Source organism: Molothrus ater, chromosome 1 (genome assembly GCF_012460135.2).
Source record: "Molothrus ater isolate BHLD 08-10-18 breed brown headed cowbird chromosome 1, BPBGC_Mater_1.1, whole genome shotgun sequence".
NCBI classification, from domain to species: Eukaryota; Metazoa; Chordata; class Aves; order Passeriformes; family Icteridae; genus Molothrus; species Molothrus ater.
In genome coordinates, this window is record NC_050478.2 from 22,175,445 (window position 1) to 22,191,653 (window position 16,209).

A 16,209-nucleotide genomic window follows, 5' to 3' on the forward strand; every position below is an offset into this window, starting at 1 on the left:
CTTTGGAATTGTCTGTTTAATGCTCATGAGATGGATTAATTTTTCCTGATGTAATATGGGCAATTATTTACTATTTCAGGATGACTTCCATTTCCACTCTGTTTACAAATCCAAGTTGTTTGAATTTCCTTCAGTCGACCTGCCATCTGGTATGATTTTTTAGTATTCATGACTTATTGAGTGTTTTATTCTAAGGCCAAATTTGTTGACTATATTTGATAGATCATCTTCTGAGAGTATATTGTTTTGGTATATATATATTTTTTTTAGCCAAATAAAAAAAAAACCCATTGAAAAAACCCCATTTTGAAACAGTGAAAGCACAGGAAAAGAATCTGAAGTGATGAAAAAATTCTGAATCTAATGAATGAAATCTCTCCTAGACCTTCACATTGTGATATGTGTTTTTCTTAACAGGTCATGTGGTCTGTGGGCTGAATTATGTGCTGGTAGCTGTAGAGAGGAAAGGACTGAGGTAGCCTAGAGGTGATGAAAATTAACACCACCTTGATGGTGGTTGATAACTCTTCATGGGTTTTTCTGGTTTTGAGGTACAGGGTGAGTACCATGGAGTGAGCATAAGCCTGGGAGACAAGAAATTGCCCAATGTCTCTTCTGCTCAGTGACTGTGATCTCCAGTCCCATCAGCATCTTTCACAGTGCTGGCTATGATGAGGGCCATGAGTTTCAGTGCAGATGAATTTGGAGGCAGAAGTGGTTTCAAGTGCTTGTAGTGATGAATGCCCATATTGTGTGTGGAGGGAGAAAGTTGTTTTTTTTTTTTAAATGTGTTTTCATCTGAGAGGTTGGCTTGTTAATTGAAGCTAAAATTGCAGTATTTGTGACATATCCCCATTCTATCAAGGATTTGTTACAGAAGTGTTTTCCTGCCCTACAATGCATATCCTAGATAAACATAACTGTCCTTTGTAGACACTGACATTTTGGTGGAAACCACCTCCAGTCTGATTTCTTCAGGAGAGTTACAGATGTTTGGTTCTCTTGTTGCAAACTATTTGTCCTATGGTAGCATTTGGATCTGAGATCCTGAAGTTCTAAGTACTGCACGCAGATGGGTCCATCCCTGGAGCGCAGTCTGTGCAGGTTTGCCAGTTGTTAAGCAAAGTAGAATCATTCAGGGAGGTAATGAGAAAAGAAGAAAAAAAAGGAACTTGCTACAATCTGGTTGCCTTAATTTCAGTTCTGAAGAAGGAATCTGAATCCAAAGAAAAGCAGTGTCCCAGCTTGGTGCCACCTGTCCTGGGATGATGGTTGCCCAGGCAAGGTACAGGCAATGTTGGGATGGAGGGAGATGAGCACAAAAGGCTCATGACTTTTGTGCAAGGCATTGACTTCTGTGCCACAAAACTCCCTGTGTACCTGCACCTTACACACCATAGCATGCTTACTAGCTGTGCTTGCAGAGATGATAGTGTAATGAGAGCAATTTATTGAACATAAGGCCAAATAATAGAGTGCATCATTTATCACATTTTCTTGAGGACATATAACTAAAAAGATGGGAAATAATGTAACCAATGCTGAGTTTAAAACAAATCTTCTATCTCAGGCTGTTAAACTAAGACACTGCTAGTGTTGGTACTTACTATCTATAAGCTGTTTTATAAGATTTCCTAATAGTGAATTTTATGTTTTCAAGATTATGGAATAAAATTGTTTTCTGCTTTTAAAATTATGGAAAGAGATTAATTGCAAGTAAATGCTCCAGTTTCACCTCCACCAAAGCTTCTTGATTTTCAAAAAAATGTCAAACTAGGGCTTCATGGTCTTGTTTTGTTTGTTTTCCCACAAAAATCCAGACATGCTTGTACAGTTTTGATTTTACTACAGATAACAAATAAATAGTTGCTGGCTTTGCTGTACAAAGCCCAGCACATGACATAATGGAACATGTTGCCATCTAGATTGAATTAGAATCACAGGACTGTAGAAAAGGTTAAAAAGGAAATTCACTTGCAGAGTGCTAGTCTTCTCAGGTGTGCAAGTATTTGTAATGTGGATGAGAGGTACAGGGTGCTAATCTTCCATCACTTCATGTTTAGGGTCCCATGTATGGAGAAATAGACTCTAATACATAGTCTACTCTCCCACATACTCATACTTGTTTTTGTAAAATTGTTTGAAAAGGTGCTTCTGATGTTTGTAGTGAAAATTACAGTACATGTATACTATTATATCCTCATTAGGAAACCCACAATTTTTCTTTGTCTGTGATTATTCAATTTATCTCTGCCTGTAAGTCATTCTCCAGATGACAGTCACAGCTTCAGAGGATGAGAGCTCCACCAGTATCTCTGTTTCTTCCCTGCCAGTCTGGAGAGGTCAGACTGCTGTCTTGACTTGACTTTTTTTTCTTTAATTAACATTTACAGTTAATTGCTACCAGTATTGTTGTGATTGATTTTTTGAAAGTACTACAACAAAATTATTATTAGCAGTAGCAAGCACTGTGCTGGCATATATCATCATGCTACTCTCACAATTTATCAATTTGACTGGCCTAAGGAGATTTTTCCTGAAGTCAAGATTTTTCTCCTCTTATCTTTAGAAGACTGTGTATATAAGGTAAGATTTCCACTCAGCATTTCCACTGCATTAGGAATGAGCTGGATAGAACACCAGTTTCAATACTGGTGTTAGAAAGGGAAAAAGTTCAAGTGGTGGGGATTACTCAGTATCAGCGATAGTAAAAGCACACACTATTCTATCCCAGTTAAATAGCAATGTACTTTACACATTCTTTTGCTGGGTATTATAAAGAAAACCCACAAGCTGTTGCAGAAAAGAATTTATTTTACTGTACTTTGCAATGGTCTGAGGAATAATGAGGATTTTAAATAAGGAAGCTTGGGCAGATGACTTGGCACACTTAGAGCATTTGACCTTGTATTTACCAGACTGTTTTTTCTCACAATCTCTGTTGAGATCTACAGTGCCCTGGCACGGTTTTAGATAACAATATGTTATCAAAGGTGCTGTTTTTCAAATAATACATAACAGATGTCCTTTTCTTTGGGGATCACATGAAAAATATGTAGATAGAGCACTTAGGAAGATGATTTAGTGGGACTTGGCAGTATTAGATTTATGGTTGGACTTGATTTTAGCAACTTTTTTCCAATCAAAATGATCCTATGATTTTGTGAGTCTTCATTACATTTTTTGTGGTAATATATTCCCATCAAAATATCTGCTAGGCTCTCTCAACTATCAACATTCCCTGTGGTTTTGCTGGTTGTGTTCTTTTGCCTGAGGGTCTTTGGCTGGAAATGCAACCTGTGTGCATTTATCCATCTTGTGAGTTATAAGGCACTGTTAATGTGTGTTAATGGTAATGGCTGCATCATTTCCCTTAGAGATGACTGACTTCTGATTGTGAGGGAAATAAGCACATTTGCTGGTAAAGCTATCTGGGACTCTATATCCATACTGTAAATTATTATTTTATTGATTGAAAAGTGTTATTTTACCAGTTTCATTAAACATGTTATAAAATCAAAAATGACAGGTTGAGATCCAGTTATGTGGCACTAGAACAGAGTCTAAACTAATTAACATACATAAAGCATAATCAAAAACATTTTAAAAGGTTTCCAAGATCTAGTTTCTCATCATTGAAAGCTCAAGAGTCTGCAGGTCTTTAAGCAATATATAAGGAGCTTGGGTGTGATTTAATTTACCCTTGGTCATTTTTCTAAAGGAAGTCCTCAAGTGCATTGGTGTAACCATGAAAACATTTTTAAGCAGAGAGCCTGTGATTGTCTAGGTTGCTCTGTGAAAAGGTATCTGCAAACCTCACATACCAAAATGACACCATAGTCCCTCATTTACCCAAGACAATACCAGTTAGTCATGCTTTGTTTTCCTGCTTTGCCTTATTAGTAATTTGCCACTTTTTGTTAAGATTATCACTTAGGTCTGGCATTGTCTTGTCAGACGGGCAACTCAGCTTTGTGTTTTAAGATTTTGCTGATATGGCAGCCCGGTCAAATTCCTATCAGCATGGTTTTTTAATCCTATTTTTGAACCTCATGCAGAAATTGTACAATTAATGTACAGCAGGAAATGAAGCTGTGAGAAACATACCTGTCTCACCAGCAAAACTGAACTGGCCAGGAATTTGTAAAACAAGCGGAAGTTGTGTACAAAGGTATGTGAACTTTGTACACAACTTGTGTACAAAATTAATTTGTGAACTAAATTAAGTCCCTTAATTTACACAGCTCCATCAATCCTATAGCACTATAGGGATGTCCTATAAACACTATAGGACTATTTACTTCTTTGCAGGACTGGCAAAATCACTGAAACACTGAAAGAAGTTTTCAGCTCCTTGAAACTGAAAGGATGTCCAAAGCTGGAGAAAGCACAAAAGAGGGAAAGCAGTGAAAGGAGAAAGACATTATTACAAACTAAGAAACTGAAAACATTTAGTTTGCATGAATCAAAAAGATCTTCTTGGGGTTATGTGAATAGCAAACACATTTATACAAGATATGGAAAGAGGTTTATTTTGTATAGAGAAAAGAGAGGCAGACACTATGAATCTAAAATTAAAGATGGAAAATTAGTTCTTGGACATTTAAAAGGGTGAGAGCAAGTGTTATCTTCTGCTTAGTTTATGATGTGTCCTTTTCCACAAGGGGCTAGTAATAGATTTGGTGAAAAGGCTTTGGCAAAAGAATAAACTACTTGATGCTTATGATTAGAGATTTAAGAAGTTAAAGACATAGAGGGATTAGCAAGGAGGAACATTGTATTGGTAAGTGAGCATTGCCAAAATCCTGTAAGGTTTCTCCCAACTCTGACGTATTTTACTTTGTGAATGTAATCGTCTTAAAGCATTAATTCTGCCTTCCATGCTCTTCTTATTAATTTAGGTAGCTATTGCAAGAGCTCTGTGAATGTCTGCTGAATTCCTGAAAATGTGATTCACTCCATGGAAGCACTATGCTAATAATATTTCATGCCCAGTATTGGTGAAGTTTTGGCATAGAACATCTGCTGTGCTTTCTGAAGCGTGACACCCACAGATCATCTGTTTCAACAGACCCAGATTATCACTAGTAGAGTTTTTAATAAGAGCCCTGTTACTGGGAAGCATCTGTAGTCTTGCCTCCCTTCTAGCTGGAAACTTGAAAAAATGAGTTGTTGCTGCATCTGAAGTGCTGAAGAATGCCATACTACTGTCATGTTGCATCAGGGTCACTAATTGCTGGGCTATATTTTTGTAAATATTCCATGTATTTGTCTGTGTTTTCTGCTTAGAATTCTGGCAGACGAATACTACATCGCAGAATTTTGTTGTAAGGCCAAGACACAAAAGAAGGAAAAGGCAGGTATGTGCCAATATGCTTGTTTATAAGGAACATGCCATCAAGTTTGTTTCATGTCTGCTGAGTTAATTTGTCCAGATGGAGTCCTGCTGCTCCTGCTGATTTGGCATGAGATCTCTATATCAATACAGCTAATACAAAAAGGGGTATCTAATGTAAGGTAAACATTGATGAGTTCTCTTGGACACTGCCTCCCTGAAGAATAAGGAAATTTTTAAATACTGCTATATGGCAAATGAAAAAGTAGATAAAATAAATTTGAGTATAGTTTTATCAGAAACTCCCATAATAACACCTATAGATTTTTTTATGTTGTACTAGTGACAAGTAACTATTTTATCTCACTTTATTTTATTTCAAAATAAATATTCTAAACAGAGACTTCATTCTCTTTATTAAAGTAGGGAAGCCACTAAGTGCAGATGTTTATTACCAGTTACACTCTGTATTGTTAGACTCTAAGTTACATTCTCTCCATAGGTTCGTCAGATCCCACGTAAAGTTGAAGAGGAAACAAAATACATTGAGTTGATGATTGTAAATGATCATCTAATGGTAAGACTGACACATTTCAACATCTTACAATTGGCATCAAATTGTCTTAATTTATCTAGAGAGCATAACAATAAAGAACAATAAAGAAATACATAACATAACAATTAAGAAATAAAGGCTGGAATAAATTCATTATGTCCTTAATAGAAGAAATTATGGTTTCATTAACCATTGATGAAATTGGTTTTGAATTTTTGCAAGTTAATTTCACCAAGAATGCAACTAGACCTGAGGATCAGAAAGAAGGGTCAGAAATTAAAAAAATGTCAGTGTGACTTAAGCTCATGATTTTCTTTCTGTCTTTCCTGAGCATTTCTCTTAGCTACAGGCACTCAGCAATCCATAGTGCAGTTATTTCAATTGTGCAGCAGCTGGTGAGAATGGGGAGATTAACAGTGACCAGATTTTTTTTTTATATGTCCCAATCAATGTAGAGAAAATGATTTTGTTAAACTTTTATACTTTCTCTGGGAGAATACAATGGGGTTTTTAACATGGTGGAAGACACAGAATAACAGTGTATTGAAGAAAAGCCAGACTCATTCAAGTGGGAAAAAACACAGATTTATGTCAGTGAAGATGATTTATTAAGCATTTAATGAAGGAAATATCAAAGGAAATGGCAAATTCTTCATCACTTGCAGTTTTCAAAGGTAGCTTCAAACACAATGGATTTCCTCTTGATGTAACTGGATAAAGTTCAGCCTGGCACTGCTCATACAACTGGTGACATTAGATGTTTTTATGGTCCCTTATGGCCTTAAAATCAAAATATTTCTATAAATCTTGTCTACTTCTTCTGTAATGTGCAGCAATTCTCTCATGCATTACCCGAATTAGCAAAAATAGACATGAGAGCATACAAGTGTACAAAAAGTGTGCCTCTGCCCTTAGACAGTGTACTCCTCCACCAGCTCAGTTTGGGGAACACAGGAATAAATTCTTGGATTAAAATTAATAATTTTGGATGAAAATTCCTTAAATCAGTGCAACTGTGCTTGATCCTAAAGACCTGAAGCTACAACATTTCCTTTGGGATCCTCCTATCTGTTCAGGCATATTTTCTTCAAGGACAATGTTTCCTAATTTTGTCTAATCACAGCAAGAGTCAGTCCAATTAGGAGTTTATTCTCTGAGGTGAGTGCCAGTGATCAAAGAAGCCAAATAATTTCCTCCTGTGAGAAGGAAATATAATTTGCTGTGGGCTTAACTTCCTTGGTTTTGGTGGTTCCCCCCCCCCCCCCCCCCATTTCTGCTTGAAAGGATGCCTGTCCTATGCTCTAGCTGTGGAAAACTTTTTGCCCACTAAAAGATCCTAACTTCCAGAAAATATGGACAATTTTCATTCCAAATCAAGCATCATGGGGCACAAGAGGGCAAAACATTTCTGAAAATCTTGTACACTTTCTCTTAAATTGTTCTGAGATACTGTGACTTTCATGCCCATGATGCTCATTCATAACTGGTTTTTTTTCTGCAAATAGGAGTACCTGGACAGCTATTTCTAGTGCCATTTTTATAACACTGCATTACAAATTTCAGTAAAGGTGCCATTGGAGTCTGATCACTGAAGTGGTTTGAACCAGTTACTGTGGCTTTATAGAGTGTGCAACTATACAAGAGGAAAACCAGAAAACAGCTTAAGAGAGAAAATTGCAACAAAAGGGAGTCTGATAGATTAGAACACAGATGCAGGCACTTTTGGGATAGTACATCTTAAGGAGTCTCAGCTATGGAAATTTTTGTTGCTAATTTCTTCAATGGCATTTGTGATTAATTTTAAAATTGGCAACAATAATGATAATGAAGAGAGTAACAGAATGTTACTGTTCTTATATAATTTTCCAGTAAATATTCTAGGGTATTTTCTAAAGAAGAATTCATACATCCTCACAACAGCTGTTGTAAAGTATATCAGTAATATGCATTTCTGAGCAATTTTCTACTATTGGTTATGAACATTACACTCAACACAAGAGATAAAATCTTGTGCAGGGGCTTTATTGTTGATATAATTGCTTTGTACTTCATGGTGTTTTGGCAATGGACTTTGTTTTTCTGAATCTGAACCCGTTACTGTCTGTGCTTTTTTCACAGTGTAAAAAGCACCGCTTGTCAGTCGGCCATACCAACAGCTATGCTAAATCAGTTGTGAACATGGCTGATTTGGTAAGTATCAATCAGCTATATGTTCTTTTACATGTGAGATGAGCCATAAGATTCTCCTGATGATAGATGTAGGAGTTGTCAATTGATGGTGTAACAATAATGATGTATGTGAAGATTGCAAATTTTCATCTAGAACCACAATCATTCACCTCTAGAGGCTTTGTCTAACATAAAGCGTCAGAGGGATTTTATTTTGTGGCTTTAAACATTTAAGTATCCTGCTAGATTGGTCCCTTGAGTCTGAGTTTTAAAGAGCACCTTAGATATGACGATTTCTAGCACAGGATCCCTGTTTTGACAACTTTAAACCCAAAAGACAATCTGAAATTCTAATGCATTAAAATTTCTCCAAAAAAAGTGCACTTGAATAAATAAATTAGAATAGGGACATACAGGTGAACTATGTGGATTGTATTTATATGATAAATCAGACGAGCTGCTGGCTCTTGCACCTCCCCACAGCAAAGTATTAGAAAAAGAAAAGTATTCCTAGAAGAAGAAAATGCTTGAAAGTATTTGGTGTAGAGTGTTAACACAGCGTTGAAAGGATGTCTCTTTTTTTGTGATTCAGCCAGCAGGAGTTGAAATACTCCTGTAGACATATATAACAGAGAAAAATTATGGCTTTATAGATCATTATTCCTCATAAAAGGGCCCTTGTGTGTCATTGGATGAGCTGGCTGTTATAAAAGACCCATCAAATTCAAATCTTTGAACTATTTTGAATGTAGTAATTTTTCAAAAATCACATTTTTCTTCTATGTACCTCTATCTGTGTAGGCTAAGAGAACTTATTGAAAAATTAAGCCTAAAATTTTGCTTTTACCTGGTTTTTATGTTATGTTTTAAGGGAGATAAAATCACCTACAAGAATGCAAAATGTGCTAGAATAAGCTAAATATTTAGTTATGTAAAAATGCAAGCTATTAAAAAAAGGGGTAAACGTCATCTTTGTTCTATTTGACATAATATATTTGTTCATTCTGTTAATGTACTAGATATATAAAGAACAACTTAACACCAGGATAGTATTGGTTGCCATGGAAACCTGGGCTACTGATAACAAGTTCACCATATCTGAAAACCCCTTGGTGACTCTACGTGAGTTTATGAAATATAGGAGGGATTTTATCAGAGAGAAAAGTGACGCAGTTCACCTTTTTTCGTACGTAACCTTGTGTGATGTTATATTACTGGGGTTTTTTCTTTCCTTGGGGGTTGCTTCTCACAAGTGGCTGATGCATCTCCTTTCTGTTGTGTGTGTAATCCACAATAATTCAGAAAATAAAGTTTCAGATGGGGAGGTGGGAAAAAAATTAATTCACAAACTGCCTGCCAGTGCAACTAGAGGTTTGACTCTTATTTTAGTTTTAACATACTAAGCCTGAGCTACATGTGCTGTAATCCTTTGTTATTCTGTGCAACCACCTACTCCACAAGTGCAGCTATCTGAATGGTTCCACCTCAGAGGTTGACTTCTTCAGCAGTAGAGCATGGATTATTTAAAGGCAGAACATTGGTTTTGAAACCAATGAGGTTTTCTGCTGAAGTGCACTATGGCCTGTTTTACTTTGTTGAATGACCTGCATGCTGCAGGATTACTGAAGTGATTCAGATCCTCAAAACAGTTTGTTCTCCCAAGACATTTGAGCTACAAGAATACTAAACTGAGAAGAATGTTATTTTCTCTAAGTACCTTAATTGTTTTGAAAATAAGATTGATATAATAAAATATATGTACAAAAATAGAGGAGAGATATGTGGCTGAGATTTTCGATCCATACTCAACATGCCAGATGAATATCTCTGTTGGAGTCCTTTTTTCTCTCTGCTGACTGTTTTAGGAGACTGTAAGAATAAACTTAACCTAAACACCTCACTTCACATGACTTCAGTAGGGTTCCAGGATACACAAGCCCGGTATCCACCCTCAGAATTTTTGCATGTACCTAATTACTACCACTGATTTCTGCCTTTAAGAAAGCTAGTTAGATCTGCAGAGTGATGCTTGCAGATGTTGGTTTCTCTGTGTCTCAGATCCTCATCTCTTAAATGGGAATCAGGTTTTCTCATATCCTTTTTGTAATTTCTCTGGTGACATTGTAAATTCTTTGAGGGGGAAGTCTGGTTCTTGTGAATGTGTGTGTATTGACTAGGACAAAAGAAAATCTGATTTGGCCTGTGCTTGGGACTCTGGATACCACTGCAATGCTAATTCCAGTGCTATCCATAGCACCACCACCAGTGGTTATTGTGGTATTGCATTCATAGATTGTTTAGAAACAGCAGTTTCTGAAATTGTGTCTGTGAGTGAAACACAGCTAAGCTGGGAGGGGGGGGGTAGCTGTGTGATGGTAGAGTGGTTACAAATGAGCTTCCACAGTTAGCCCACTGTGACCCTTCTTGATATTTTTCTCCTCTCACCTGAGAAAAACAATTTGCCGGATGATCAGTACTCTCAGGTGGTGCAGAGTATATTTTGTCTCCAGTAACTGGCAGTCATTCATGCTGATATGGTCAAAGAGATTATTAGATTTGGGCTCAGAGTACATCTGCTCCTTGGATGAGATTGGCAGTAATTCCAGGGAGTTTTCAGCTACCTCTGCATCTTCTGCTAGTGCCTCTCCCCTTGAGTTTTACCACATCAGCACTGCCCAATTAGACACGTGTTGTTTCACTAGTCCCGTGCATTGGGGGCATGGTGGCCTCTCCTGAACTCTGCCTGAAGCATGTGCCAGCAGAAAGCACTCACTGCAGTAGAATGTCAAGAAACAAGAGGCTGGGCAGATCCAGATGGTTTGGCAAAATAGTCCCCTTCTTCCTATATTAGGTATTCTGAAAAGGAGGAGGGAAGATGGTATAAGTTTTCTGGAGATAACCTGTCATGTGAGGTTTCTGAGTGGTTATCTGTTTTTCCCATTTGTTTTTGCATAATTTGCAGTGTAGTGGTGGCATCCAGCATTTGCAAATGCCATTTGGAAATCACAAGGGAGATACTGGAATAGGCAGGTGCAAAACTCATGGGCTGAGCAGGGTAAACTTCTTTTTGTTTTTGTTTTTGTCAAAGGGGGAGTCGATTTCAGAGCAGTCGAAGTGGTGTAGCCCACACTGGGGGAATCTGCTCCTTGCTTAAAGGCGGAGGTGTGAATGAGGTAGGTGGGCATACTGGTATGAACAAAAAGTGGTGAAAATTTATCTGCAGGGAATTTATTAGTGCAGACATGTTCCTCAAAATATTTTGCTTTTTTGCTGATGTAGACTCTTACTGCAGCTCTATAGAAGGGACACTTCGATGAGGAGTGATGAGTGAATAAAGTCAATACACTTCAAATTTTAAGCAAATTCTGCAATATCCTGTCATTCATGTTTCTAGCCACAGTGCCAAGAGAGAAACAGACTTTCTCTTACTTAGCTTGTCTATAAGCCAGTGTTTAATTTTCATCTAGCTACCCTGCAGTAAGAATTCTAAGGCTGTGTATCTGATTTTGCATTTTTTGCCTTGATATGAAAAAAGCTTCACTTGAATCAGAGATACCTGTGTGTTACTGATTACTTTCCCCACCTTGCTTGTTTCTTTCAGTTTGGAAAGCCGGACTTAATGGCAGTTACCCTGGCACAGACCTTGGCCCAAAATATTGGCATTTTCTCAGACAGAAGAAAACTTCTAAGTGGTAATTTTATTTGCTTTTCCACTTTGTCTCAAGAGAAAAATCTTAAAAGGTGGAGGATCTTATCAGTGTCTTTCTGATATATACTTTTTCCTTCCATTTCTCACAATATTGAAATATTTTTATTTCTTGCAGTAACATGAGAAGGGTCTGACATACTAACTTTACTTGAATGCTCTAGTATTCCCCTGCTTGTAATTCCTGATAGCAGTGGTGTCACCATTTCATCCAAAAGAGACCATAAAGGTGCCTGCCACTCCCATTCATTTCAGGGAGACTGGTGTCCCACCCACAGACCAAATGGCTGCCATCTTATGACACAAGGGTGGGAATATACATTATTAGATCAGGGTATAATGAGGAGCCTCCTCAGTACTGTTACATAGAACAGTTCAAACAATACAATTTATTATCTGTTTTCCTCGATTGATTTCCTCTTATAGATTACCCAAATCCCCTGTTTCTCGGGTAGATTACCCAAATATCCAGTACTTGCTACCCTACTGCTACCATTTCTCTGCTGTTACCTTTGTATTCAGCTCCTTAGTTATCCCTGTTTACTTGCAATGCTTTGATCTCCACCATTGTGCCCACAACAAGCAGCTGGCCTTCCTGCTTCCATGTTATATGAAGTCCTAGCCTGATATGATTAAAATAAAAATAGAGTTATGAAACAATTTAGATAATTAACTGGAGTGTGGACTTACTGGATTGGGTGTGCTTATGTGGCCTGCATTTTAAAAGATAAATTACTCTATTGATTAGTGGATTTTTTTTTTCAGGCATTGTAAAGACAATATATAATGCAGAGAGACAGCTGCATTTAAAGGGGTTTTGTGCAGATTATGCAATACCATTTTTAAAAATATTCAGAAATGTAGGACTGATGCTTTATCCTACAGGCGTGTTCAGTATTCATTTTCCAGCCACATATTTTTGAGTGGAGGTAAGGGCAGGGTAAAAGTGAAAATTATAATAGTGGTGACTGCCTTTCTTTGTGGCTGAGAAGGGCAGGACACTGTTTTGGTAGGGAGAGAGGAGAATGCAGTCCTTAGAGCTTTGTTTCCTTTCTAATTGTACTTTTAAAGTGGAAGCAATAAACGGATGTTCATGTGTACAGTAAAAGAAATTATGGAACGTGCAAGTGGAAAACATTTCTACTGAGATTAAAGCAAGACACAGCTTTGAGAGAGGAGAATTGAGACCAGAGCAAAGTGATCCCAGCTGGCAGGGCAGAAGGGAGTTTCATGGGGAAGGGAGGCAGGCAGGGAAGGGAGGGAGAGCAGAGGAAGAAGCTGATAGATCCTGCTGTACTACCTTGTGTTCATTGATCATTCCATGCTTCTTTTTGGTCTGAATTATTGTTTGGGGTTTTCCAAGGGAAGATTTTCAATCATGTTATCACAGTCAAAGAAGAGAACTAAAAATAAAAAAAGTAAAAAAGTAAAATGATTCTTTTTTATTAACTCTGAAAGTTTGGGAAATGAGTATCATCACACAGGGGATGAGAAAGCTGACTCATGATTTGCAACTGCAGAAGGCTAACACTGCAGTTTCCTTTAAGAGAAGGAAAGAAAAACAGGACATATTTTCAAAGCTCAGGATTGCACAGAATCCTGTAGAGCTTTTAAAAATTTCGGCAAGGTGCACTGATACACTTAAACTAAGGTGTGCAATAAACCAGCAAATTATTCTTTCCAACTTGTCTGGAAATATGAAATGGAATTGAGTACAGTGAGCTTTTTATGAAAAGAATAGTATTATTTTGGACTCACAAGACTCAAGATGTAACTTTTTATTTTATCTTTTTTTTTTTTTTTGTCAGGTGAATGTAAGTGTGAGGACATGTGGTCTGGATGCATAATGGGAGATATGGGGTAAGATATTTCACTAGAGAATAGTCATGTTTTTCATACAGTGACATAAAGGAAAGGTGTGAAAAGTTTTCTCTTTGTGGTTCAGCAGAATATTTTTGATGACTCAGTTTTCAGAAAGTAAAGTTTTAGGTATATACCATACAGAAACACCTTCAAAGAAATGTGGGAATGGGTGAGTTCATGAGAAGGGCATGTGAGAATTTTTGGTGAATGCTGATTTAACTTGGAAAGCACTAGGCTCAACAGCCAAGTCAGGTCATTGCAGAGAAGCAGAAGCAGGCATAGCTTATTTTCTCAGGCAAGATTGCTATGGAGTTGTAGAAACAATGACACACCCTAATTCTTGAAATCCTATAATCAAATTTCTGAGGCATGCCTCATTTTCAGTGTTTTTGTTGGAATCTTTTGTCTATCTCTACAATTTTTTATTGCACAGTTTGTGTGCTATTGTTAGAAAAACTGCCCCCCTTGGAGGCTGAATATGTTCATACCCATGTGTAGTGTCACTGGGGAGATTTTAACATAATGACTGGTGAATCAGCAAATTTTTGCTGCTGGATGAAATTTGATGCTTTCTGAAATATATTCAGACCCCTAGCACTTTTTATTACAGGCCTGTCTTTTATCATGCATATGAATTACATTTTAGTCTAGTTTAGTTTTAGATATAGACAGGGCTCAGTTTTTAATTAATTTTGAATGGATCCAAAAATTTTCACAATAGCTTTGTGGTCAGAAAAATTTTGAGCAAAGACGTATGTCTCATTCAAGCCTCTTTAAAAGTGTGAATGTGTGCCCTTTTCATCTTAGAATACCTGAAAACACATCTGGTAGGATTTTTCTGATTTTTGGCAAGTTAAAAATCCAGTCTGAGAGGTGTTTTTGATTCTTATAAAAGTTATAAATTCCCATGTTAGGGCCTTTAAATTCTTTATCTGAAGTTCAAACCTTTCACATAATTTGGTACATGAAAAAGCCTTGTATTTACCTAGCTTATTGCTGAACTTCAGTGAAATCCACAGCCTCTCTAGTGTTTAGACCAAATTCATGAGCATTACAGATGGAAAAAGCCAATTATGTTTTGGAAGCTATCTCTCCCAGCAGTGCAGGATAGCACTTTGGCTAATATTTTTATATCCAGTGGTGAGCTGATAGAGGAAAGCCCTTGAGACTCCAAAATCTCCTTGAAGCATAAGTACTTTCATGACTATGGACCTGAATATAAAGATCACTGCTGTTGCCTTGGGAAAAGTTATTTCCTTGTGAAAAGGATCCATGCAAAGATTCTCTGCATCACATTGTTTTTAGGTGAGGCACAGTGCCTCAGGGGCACTCTGTACTCAATTGAAGTTTACTGAGTGGGACACATGACACAGAGGGAAGCTGAAATGTTAGGTGGTGTTTGCTAGAAGCATGTTTAAAATGGCATAACTCTGTGGGTCAGGGGAACCATTTCCTCCTAGAGAGAAATAAGCTATAAGCTGTCTTTTTCTCCTGCAGTTTGTATGGGAGGAAATAAATGTATTTCTGAGATCAGGCCTGTTAGTGGAACAAGTCATGCTTGTGTTAACTACACACTGTAATAAGATTTGTGCTGTTTGGCATGTAAAAACTTAGTGAAATGTTCTAGACTTCTCACATTCCATGAGCTTTGTGTCATTGTTGAAATTTCCTTGTTATTTACTGGAAGGATTTTCAAATAGAAAGAAATAGAATAGTCAGATAGACTTACAAACAGATAGTCACTCTGATTCTGAACAGCATTGTTTTCATTCTTTTTCTGAAGGATAACATTATATTTCTTCTGTTTTGAAAAAAGAAAATACAGTGTAAAAAGCACTGGAGAAAGTAATCCTTCTAACTTATTTTGTTAGGTACTATCTTCCAAGCAAGTTCTCCGAGTGTGATATTGAAGAGTATCATGAATTTTTAAACAATGGAGGTGGAGCCTGCCTTTTCAATAAACCAACCAAAGTAAGCATTACATTAATGTTTAATATTATTTCTATTCTATTGCTAATTTTGATGAAACCAAGAAGAATGAAAATTATAGTGTTGGAAAAAAACCCTTTAGTTTTGATAGTTCTGGTTCTCTCTAAATTCTAACTATTCTGGTAACATATGGGTGTAAGTATTATTTTAGTTCATAGTAGTTTAGAAATTACTTTTAAATAGATTTCTAATAAAGTGGTTTCATGTCCAGTAGAGAATCAACAGCCTCTGATCGAGAATTATCCCTCACACAATTTGTTCTGAATATTGTGAATACAACACAATTTTGTATTTACAACAGGTCTGCAATGCAGGATTTGCAGCAGTGTTCCAGTATGCTCCACATGCTCCATTTACTGAAGCATGTGTTAAAATGTAAAGCAAGCAGGATAATGATTTTGACTCTTTTCTATATATAATTAATGTTAACCTGTATTTAATGGTTGTCTTTCAACAAGCGAAGGAAGAGAGGTTAAGGCAGAAAGACAGTCCAATGTGGAAAAAAGACTTATCTGGTAACTGAAGTGGTCACAGATGTAAAAGATAAGAAAGTTCAATTCAGGAGTGATGCATGTTCCTTCTGGTGAACGT

The 16,209-nt window shown here is 37.0% G+C and overlaps 1 protein-coding gene across 8 annotated transcripts in view; it reads left to right on the plus strand.

The window, feature by feature from the left end:
- Positions 1–16,209, plus strand: part of ADAM22 (ADAM metallopeptidase domain 22) — a 131,569-nt gene that overhangs the window by 75,758 nt on the left and 39,602 nt on the right. For all 8 annotated transcript variants that reach the window (XM_054515060.1, XM_036403793.2, XM_036403809.2 and 5 more), the window contains exons 7-15: positions 80–149; positions 5,290–5,360; positions 5,838–5,912; positions 8,010–8,081; positions 9,080–9,246; positions 11,149–11,233; positions 11,662–11,752; positions 13,575–13,626; positions 15,501–15,600. In XM_054515060.1, coding sequence (XP_054371035.1) covers positions 80–149; positions 5,290–5,360; positions 5,838–5,912; positions 8,010–8,081; positions 9,080–9,246; positions 11,149–11,233; positions 11,662–11,752; positions 13,575–13,626; positions 15,501–15,600 — 783 coding nt within the window. The remainder of the gene's footprint in view (positions 1–79; positions 150–5,289; positions 5,361–5,837; positions 5,913–8,009; positions 8,082–9,079; positions 9,247–11,148; positions 11,234–11,661; positions 11,753–13,574; positions 13,627–15,500; positions 15,601–16,209) is intronic.